General features: G+C 32.5%; 1 protein-coding gene across 1 annotated transcript; it reads right to left on the reverse strand.

Moving 5' to 3' along the window:
* Positions 1–3309: 3309 nt before the first annotated feature.
* Positions 3310–6597, reverse strand: LOC144998921 (BTB/POZ domain and ankyrin repeat-containing protein NPR1-like). Its single transcript, XM_078958656.1, has 4 exons — positions 5654–6597; positions 4254–5001; positions 3982–4182; positions 3310–3708 (listed from the first exon to the last, which is right to left on the reverse strand). The coding sequence occupies exons 1-4, from the start codon at positions 6191–6193 to the stop codon at positions 3449–3451; spliced, it is 1749 nt and encodes a 582-aa protein (XP_078814782.1). The 5' UTR covers positions 6194–6597; the 3' UTR covers positions 3310–3448.
* Between the last annotated feature and the right edge of the window lie 3218 nt (positions 6598–9815).

Genomic DNA, 9815 nt, shown 5'->3' on the forward strand with positions numbered 1-9815 from the left:
ACAATATGCGAATTTCGTCCAATTTGAAGACTGCATAATTCCACCTAAAACGTTCGTGCGCCAGCCCAGAACCGAAAAACGACATTTTTAGCCCATAAATAGTCCCAAATGACCGAAATAAGATCGTCGGTGATCACAAAGTGATTTGTAGTGTTACCATATACATACAATATGCGAATTTCCTCCAATTTGAAGACTGCATCATTCCACCTTAAAAGTTCGCGCGCCAGCCCAAAACCGAAAAACGACATTTTGAGCCCATAAACAGTCCTGAATGACTGAAATAACACCGTCGTTGATCACAAAGTGATTTATAGTTTTACGAAATACATTCAATGCGAATTTCGTCCAATTCGTAGACTGCATCATTCCACCGAAAAGTCCGCGCGCCTGCCCAAAACCGAAAAACGACATTTGAGTCGTAAACAACCCCGAATGACTGAAATAACATCGTCGGTGATCACAAAGTGATTGGTTGTTTTTCCATATACATACAATGTGCGATTTTCGTCCAATACGAAGACTGCATCATTCCACCCGAAAAGTTTTCGCGCTAGCCCAAAACCTAAAGACGACATTTTGAGACCCTAAACAGTCCCGAATGACCGAAATAACATCGTCGGTGATCACAAAGTGATTTATAGTTTTACTATATATATATATATATATATATATATATATATATATATATATATATATATATAATGTGTGAATTGTGTCCAATTCGGGGACTGCATCATTCTACTCGAAAAGTTCGCGTCAGCCCAAAACCAAAAAATGGCATTTGGAGCCCCTAAATTGTCCCGAATGACCGAAATAACATCATCAGTGATCATAAAGTGATTTATAGTTTTACCATATACATACAATGTGCGAATTTTGTCCAATTCGGAGACTGCATCATTCCACCTGAAAAGTTCGAGCGCCAGCCTAAATCCGAAAAACGACATTTTTGGACCCTAAATAGTCCCGAATGACCGAAATAACATCGTTGATGATTACAAAGTAATTGATAGTTTTACCATATACATACAATGTGCGAATTCCGTCCAATTCGGAGACTGCATCATTCCACCCGAAAAGTTCGGGCGCCAGCTCAAAACCGAAAAACGACATTTTGAGACGTTAAACAGTCCCGAATGACAAAAATAACATCGTCGGTGATGATAAAGTGATTTATAGTTTTACGATATATATAGAATATGCGAATTTCATCCAATTCGGAGACTGCATCATTCCACTCAAAAAGTTCCTAGTATATTCAAACTCTAAAAATTGTACATGCTAAATGAACTTGATTATATATATATATATATATATATATATATATATATATATATATATATATATATATATATATATATATATATAGAGAGAGAGAGAGAGAGAGAGAGAGTTAAGATCATATATAACCATTAAATATTTTGTGAATGTATGACCAATTATAGTCCAATCAATATAAAAAATAATTTTTATTTTCTATTAATTAAATAAGTTATATATTTGGAATGCATCAGTTTTGTGTTTGAATACATGGAACCGTTTCTTAGCAAAAATCAATCGGTTATAATAGAATAGTTGGAAAAGTAAGTTTTCAAAAACCATAGTGCTGCTATTGCTTATTTAAAAAATAAGGTGCAAATTGACTTTTTGTTTTCGTTTTTTTTTTTTTGTTAATATTTATTGTAAATGTTTGAAAATTGTTTTATTTATTTATTTATTTATTTATAAGGATTTATCAATAAATAATGGATTCATGGTTTTGATTTTTGATGCAACCCAAGTCTTAAATAATGGTTAAGTAATGGTTTTCATATACATTAAGCAAGAATTGATTGTTTGGATATTTTCTATAAAAATTTATAAATCTAATTATTTAAACGATTTTAAAATAATAAAATATATAGTTTATACCTATTTTAATTTAGTTTTTTTGCAAATGAATTCTTAAGGGATTTAGTAGAATTTCTTTGTATATTCTTAAAGAATATTGTATATGATATAAAGAATATAGTATATACAACAACTTATTCTTAATGAATATAGTATAGAAAGTTATGTATATTTTTTTATTTGTTGTATATATTCTTGTTTTACGATATAAAAATGATTGTTTTATGTTCTAAGAATGATTCTTATTTTTATAGTATCTATTACTGATCATACTGCAATACTTTTTCCTTAAAGTTATGAAATTTTAATGTCTACTACTATATAAACGTGTATTCCTTAAGAATGTTAATTTTTTTGAATGAAAATTGTATTCTTTAAGAATGAAAGAATGAAAATATATGTTCATATATATAGAATAACATCGTATTCTTAAAAAATATATATATTATATTTTAATATGCTGAATAAAATATACGATATGAGTGATTTTTATTAATTAATTTTATTTAATTGGCTAAAATGTAGTTACTTTCTTTTCTCTCTCTTTTAATACAATGTCATTATTACCATAATAATTAATTTAGTGAAATTATATAATGAATGTTAGTCCATGTTAGTAACATGTACATTAAAATCACATCCTTTGATTTTATAAATCTAATGGTTATAATTTGGTCATACATTCATACAATACTTGTGATTCACATTTGATCCTAACCCTATATATATATATATATATATATATATATATATATATATATATATATATATATATATATATATATATATATATATATATATATATATATATATATATATATATATAAAGTAAATTGGTTAATACTATACTATCACTCAAACATGTTAGCCTATCAAATATATTCGCTATCCCATTTTTCGGTTTCATGGGTAGCAAATAGCTCTATCATAATGTTGCATCGGAAGATGTTTATATTAAAATTACTCATGAATAGTACAATCATGAGGAGAAATCCCGGGTTCTTTACGAAGACATTGATAACGGTTGCATGAGGGAAGATGATAACATAAATGACACACAATGAGTTATCGAGTACGTTTTACTAAGAAAAATATATCCGCAAATGGACGAGACAAAATTCATGGAATGTGTGGTCAATGTTTTAATTCCCGGGAAAATGCGGTCTTATAGTGAGACAAAATTCATGGAATGTGTGGTCAATGTTCTAAAAAGGCTTTTGTGTGATTTATCTAATTTTAATGATCCAAATCCCACTTTTTATACAATTTCCCTGTATTTTCCCACTTGCACATTCTATTAACTTTCCATATCTGGAAAGTGTGCTATTGTGCCCCATTTAGGTGAAGTGTGTATCTACCGATCTAAAACAGGAACCCATATAAGATCTTACAACAGCTAAGCTAATCAATGAAGGATTGAGTCAATCTACAAAAACTCTTATTTATAAAAATGTAACCTAAAAATGGTCACAATAACAAATAAATTTTACAAGTAACAAGAGTTGAATTTGTGACTACCATGATACAGTATTACACTTATATCGTAATAGAGTTGCTATTTTTGGAATGTAAATGGAGTAGTGTGTGGATTTACAACTCCAGATGTGGATGAAGATGAAGAAGATATTGTGTATGACTTGTCAAATTCTTCTTTATCCTCAGTAAAAGCTTTATTTAAAGTTTCTTGAACATTCAAATATTTTTGCTTCTTTAATTCTCGTTCTTCCGGCGTGTTTTTCCATTTATGTGCTTCCGGATCAACTATCTTATTTAGTACTTCCGAACATCTTGGAAAGAAACGTTTCCCAAGTTCCACTGTTCATATATCCCATCACAATTTAAAGATCATTAAAGTTAGCTTTCCACTATTTAAAATCGTAAGTAATTACATTTTCGTCCCTGAGTATAGCTGAGTTGTTCAATTTTGGTCTCAAACTTATTTGAGGCGTTTTTGAGACCAAAAAATTAATTCTGAAATCTCTCGGGACCAATAACACTTGGGACACTTTTTGGGGACCAAAAATTGGAATTAATTCTGAAATCTCTTGACACATGTATAGAATATAATGTAGAAAGATAATAATTTACCTGTTTTAGAAAGTGCTCTTAATCTAATAAGATGTTCCTCTTTAATCAAAAAAGGTGCATCATTTAAATCCACTGATCTTTGTGCATTTGCTAAATTCTGAGAATATACACTTTCTAATGTGAATTCAGAAGTGCCCTCAACTTGAGCAATCTCCATTGCAACCTTAGCTTCCATTGGAAATAGTAAACTAGCCAGTGCAACTAAAAAAAAAAATAAGTTAGAAATAGTAACATATTTCGTTAACTTGTCTCTAAAGTTTCAAATTCCATACCTCTATTTTCAAGATATAACAATCTCACCCTTAAATCATCTCCAGCCATAGCAAGAGAAGCCGAAGCCTCTCCCAACAAAGGATTCCTTCTTTCCGCTTGTTCCAATATCTCAATACACAATCTCCCTTTCCCACACTCTTTCCCTTCCTCGGTTGACTTATAATAGTCAACCGCCCTCGTAAGTCTTTTTGAAATCTCAAGTGCTTTTTTACCCTCCGGGGTAAGATCCGCCGGGCGTGCGCCCTTGGTAAGAAGCGACACAATTATATTCGGCTCTTTTCTCATTGCCGCTACATGTAACACTGTAAAACCCCTCGAATTTCTAAAATTGACATCCGCAAGTGACAAATCAAGCAACTCGGTTGTTGTTTTAGCATCCGCGTATGCAACTGCGTAATGTAAGGCACAAGAGTTATCTAAAGATGTATGGCCTTCTCGTAATAGCATTGTGACTAATTCAACATCGTCTGAATCGAGAGCTCGGTGGACACGTTTTATGTGTTTGTCCGGGAAACTACTGCTTCCGGGCTTGTCTAAACCAAGGGCAAAACGGGAATCGATTATTTGTCTGACTATTTGTTCGGGTAATGCTTTGTCGAGAGTGACAAAGTCAACGTTTGATTTGACTAGAATTTCGATGGATTTGGAAAGAAGTTGGTTGCATGATATTCCACATGTGTTTGCAACCGATAGAATTACTAGAATGTCATCCACGGAAGCTTTGTCAAGAATGTTGAGTATCCGCGTCTACATTAAAAAAGGAAAATAATGATTATTCGGACCGAATAAAAATCTAAGGAACAATGTCATTAAGTAGTAACCAAGTTTAAGATTTGTTCCACATAGGCATCTCAAGCTTTTTTTAGAAGAGGTCTAACCGCTTAGGTTTCATTTTTGTTCCATTTAAGTGAAATCAGGTAAACAAGTTTACCTGTTTGCTTGACAATGACGTATCACGTCATTGTCAAGTCATTAGTAAAACAATTTACAATTTACCTGATTTCTAATAAATGGAACAAAAATGAAACCTAAGTGATTACACCTTTCTTAAAAAAAGTTTGAGATGCCCATGTGGAACAAATCTGAAACTTGGTCACTATTTCATAAGGCTGATGACTAGTGTCCATATTTCTTTATGTTGAATTGTTGATAGAAACTATGGTTTATTGGAGGATAAAGAGGGTGTTTGGATGTAAGTTTTAAAAGTGTTTATCTTATTATTGTAATTTGAGGTTGCAATATAAGTTTTTAGTGTTTGGGTATCACACTTCTACTAATGATTATATATTATATAGAAATCAAATAATCTTTTTAAGTAACCATTTTCATACTAGTTGCAACAAAACTTATTATCATACGCCCATCTAGCAATTAATGTAAGGCTAATTTAGTAATTTACCTGCCAGAGAGTAACCATTTCTGGGATCTGGAAAATGTGAAAGGCATACATCACCTCCACCATGAAATCAACGGCAGGTCGGCAAGCTTCATGGGAACAACCTTCATCAACACAAGCACAAGCATCTTTAGGTAATCCGTTAATCTTACCAGTATACATATACTTCAATACACCAATTAAAGATTCGAATCCGATTTCGTAATCACTAGCTAATTCCTTCATCTCCAATTTCACATTGCGATTCTTGTCCTTAATGGAACTGTCACCAAATTTATTCTTGAAAAAGGGGCTCCTCCCCGACAGGATGCACCTATGGACGGGGATTTCCCGGCCACCGGAAAGGATAATTTTGGCGTCAGCAAAGGAATTTGCGGGTTCTAGTAAGATAGATTCTAGGGTTTCCGATAGACGATCGAGGGCGGAAACATCGGAAAGAAGAAGGGGAGGCTCAAATTCATTGGCGGCGGGTGTCGATGATATACCGCTGCTCCCACTGATCATATCGGTTGAATCAGAGAACACAGTTCGTGTATCATTCATCGGACTTCAGGTGTCACTCTCACTTTTCTTTTTGCTGATTTGTAAAACTAAAACGAAAACCATGCAAAAATCGATCAACAAAGTGTAGATGGGGAGTGGATGTTAAATTAGAGATGGACCCATATGAATATGAGTGAGGAGAAGGTACGATCAGCCACCATGTTTGTGGAGAAAAAGGTAAGCTTTGGGGGAAAATGGGACGGAGGAGTTAGATTGGTCAACTGGGGTTTGTTTGAATTTTGTATAGAGATGTAAAGGGAAAGAGTGGTAGTTGGATTCATGATATGAATATAATAACATAGATGATGATGAAGTCAGAACAGTGAGATCGGAAGAGATGACGAAACCAAAACAACAAAAACAAAAGGGGCAAAAAGCAGACGAATTTCCCACTTCAAAAAACTTGGGTGCCAAATTATTTTGTAATGATTTGTCTTATTTCTGTTGTGGTTATTAAATTAGTTTTTTATTATGTATTTTTATTTGAAAATTCAGTAACTCGATAATGGGTAGTGCTTTTTTTCTAATGACAACCTAATAATTTTGTTAAAGTACATAAATGATTGTATTTAAAAGTTTCGTAATGTAGTTTTTTTTTTCTTTAGTTGCATTAATTTAAATCATTATTATGGTATAAGTGGATTTTCTATAAAATGTCAATGTCAAACTGCTCAATGAGTATACACCCAAAGTCAATTTAAGAAATGGCTCGATCTAACTTCTAGATATTAGGAGTCGGTAAACGCCCCAAGATTTAAGCCATTGAATATAATAATATATCTCATTTTTGTACGATGTATCTTGTAGTTCTATTGTGCATTGGGTACTTATGCCTTAGCTCTCGGGTTTTTTTTATGGATGGAAAGAGATAGAGGAGAATGGAATGAAAATAAATGAAATAGAAGTAATGAAAATAAATTATGTGTGTTAATTAGAAGGAAAATAGAACCAAATTGAAGAATTTTAGCCTTTTTTTGTACTCCCTTTTTTACCCACTCCAAAGTGAGCGAATGAAAAATGCAAATATTTTTGTTTTCCCTCCGCTAGTCCCCTTCCATTCCATCCCGTTCATTTCTTTGAAAAAATAAAAAAATAAAAAAATAAAAAAATAAAAAAAAACTCAACATATTTCTCCAATAATTTACTTTACTATCTTTCTTTTCCACACTTTAAATTAACTTGAGAAGGTGTTAACTTTTGTGATTTTATCACTTTCATTACATAAATATAACAAGGCAAAATGGATATCAGATACATGCAAATTATATGATTACCTTTATTAATGTTTATATAAAGATTTTCAAATTTATTACACTCAGCCTAATAGAAAAAATTGTTAAAATTATGTTTTAGCCGGTTGCTTTTGTTTCAGTCTCGTATAATAGAGAGTTTACCTTTCGTTAACTTGGTCAAACAACTCATCCCTTCTTTCCTGTCCCCATCAAAAATTTATGGTCTTTGAAAACACGTATGAAAATGATGATGGTCGTACTGATGATTAATTGTAGGGTGTGTATGGGACGGTTTAATTCGGTTTGGTTTGGTTATTGGTCAAACCAAACCATAAGTATTACAATTGGTTTATGTATTTCAATAACCATTGAGTAGCGGTAAATATTGATTTTGATTAATAGTTTTAGTTGATTAATAGTTGATATCGGTTAACCATAATAGTCCAAGATGACATAAAAATAAAAATATTTTTCTATAAAAACTGAAAACATAAAGTCCATTGTTAAAAAAAGTGAATGATTACGTATATATAATTGTAATGATAGAAGATTACACATCATATCTAATTCCAAATAATTATCTTTTAAATTTTCACTTCCTAGTATAATTATACACCATATTTTTAATATTATAGTATATTAAAAGCATTTATTAACATTATTGGTTCGATTCAGTTTATAGTGGTTCGCTTTTAAATAAAAATCATAATCGAATCATATGTATTCGATTAATCAAAATTAGAAACTGCACCATATCTTTTAGTAATAGTTCAGTTAAAATGGTTCGGTTTTTTGATTAATATGTTCACCCGAAATTAATTGTGAGATTTATTTTTATTTTATTTCTTAAATGTGTAGAATATATAGACCATAAATATTTTAGGTTTACATATGAAACATTAGTTGTAACACCCCAAATTTTTTAAACTTTTTCAGTCTTGAAAAATGCTATGGTTTAAACAAATCATTACGGGTATTAACCCATATTTGATTAAAAAAAATGGTTCCACAAAAACATTTACAACGTTGGGTGTTACCATTAAACATCATACAAACCATAGCAAACAAATGAGAATTACATCAATACAATAAATAAAATACTTAATAGGTTACACTCTGTTCACTATCTTAGGACTTCTAACTTTCATTTATCATCCTCTGTCCTTGACTGTAACCTGATATACATGACATTAAAAGAGATATTGTAACGTCCGGGTTTCAGGGCTAAGCATTTTAGACAATGTAATAGTCTAGGTCAACTCTTGTAACTCTTTTTGAGGTAATAAAGATAAAATATTTGAGTATTATGTGAATTATGTGTATTTATGTGCTTAGTATTTAATTATAAATGTATAATTAATAAAGAATAAAAATAACCATCAAAATTAAAGTGTGAGATAAGCCCGATATCTCTATATAAAGTTGTAGTGGTCGAAACAAGGATTACGGGGATATAGAGAACGCCAAAATCCGAGTTATAACGAAGAAGTTATGGCTCGCCGAAGTTTTACGTCAAAACCGGCACGGCACCGGGAGATGTAAATAGTGAATTTACGATGAAGGACTTTTTAGCCTTAGTGATCTTAACCAAAGTTATAGTATATGTTAAACCGACAACATCCATAAAAAGAACGCCCAAATCTGACTTCGTATGAGGAAGTTATGATTTTTCTAAGATTCGGCTTAGCAGTGCACGGCCCGAAACTCGAATTTTAGTTCGAGCGGTTTTTGGCTTACGCGACCTAAATGAGAGTTGAAGATCTCATTAATAGGAAATCAACGGTAAAAAGACAGACGAAAACAGGGTCTGTATGTAGAAGTTATGAATTTTACGCGGACATTTAACAGTATAATCTCCTTGTACTATTAAATTTAAGATCGGTCGAGAATTAGCCGACGGAGTCTAAATGAAAGTTGTAGATCTTATTATTACCTACACGTGGATATAAAGAACGTCAAAAACGGAGGTTGTATGTGAAAGTTATGGATTTTAGAAGTCGGAAGTGTGTTGTGCGAAAATGGGTGATGTGGCACAATCTTGGTCATTGCTTTCTCCCCAAGGCTTGGCACCAGATGGTGACATGTGACACCAAGTTCAGCCACATTTCACCCTATAAATACCACCTCTCTCACCCTCATTTTCTTCACACCTTTCCCATTCTTTCTTCTCTTTACTCTCTCTAGAACCTCTCTCTAACCCCGAAACCCCCCCCCCCCCCCCCCCCGAAAAGCCTAGGGAACCTCCCTAGCACGAGGCGGAAGCCCCGGAGTGCTCGACGGCTCCGAGAAGAAGAGCTTTTTGGCTCGGAAACGCTGCTCCAAGCAAATCCTGGTTTTCTATAAAACCCGCTGTAAGTGAGCTACGCCTACGCTATTTTTAATATAGCTTT

This window comes from Lactuca saligna, chromosome 5 (genome assembly GCF_052625555.1).
Source record: "Lactuca saligna cultivar CGN05327 chromosome 5, ASM5262555v1, whole genome shotgun sequence".
Lineage (NCBI taxonomy): Eukaryota > Viridiplantae > Streptophyta > Magnoliopsida > Asterales > Asteraceae > Lactuca > Lactuca saligna.

Coding starts and splice junctions, on each gene's coding strand:
- LOC144998921 (XM_078958656.1), bottom strand. CDS start 6,193: ATGAATGATACACGAACTGTGTTCTCTGATTCAACCGATATGATCAGT. Junction 5,002..5,653: donor AAATGGTTACTCTCTGGCAG/GTAAATTACTAA, acceptor TTTTTAATGTAG/ACGCGGATACTCAACATTCT. Junction 3,709..3,981: donor AAGAGCACTTTCTAAAACAG/GTAAATTATTAT, acceptor ATATATGAACAG/TGGAACTTGGGAAACGTTTC.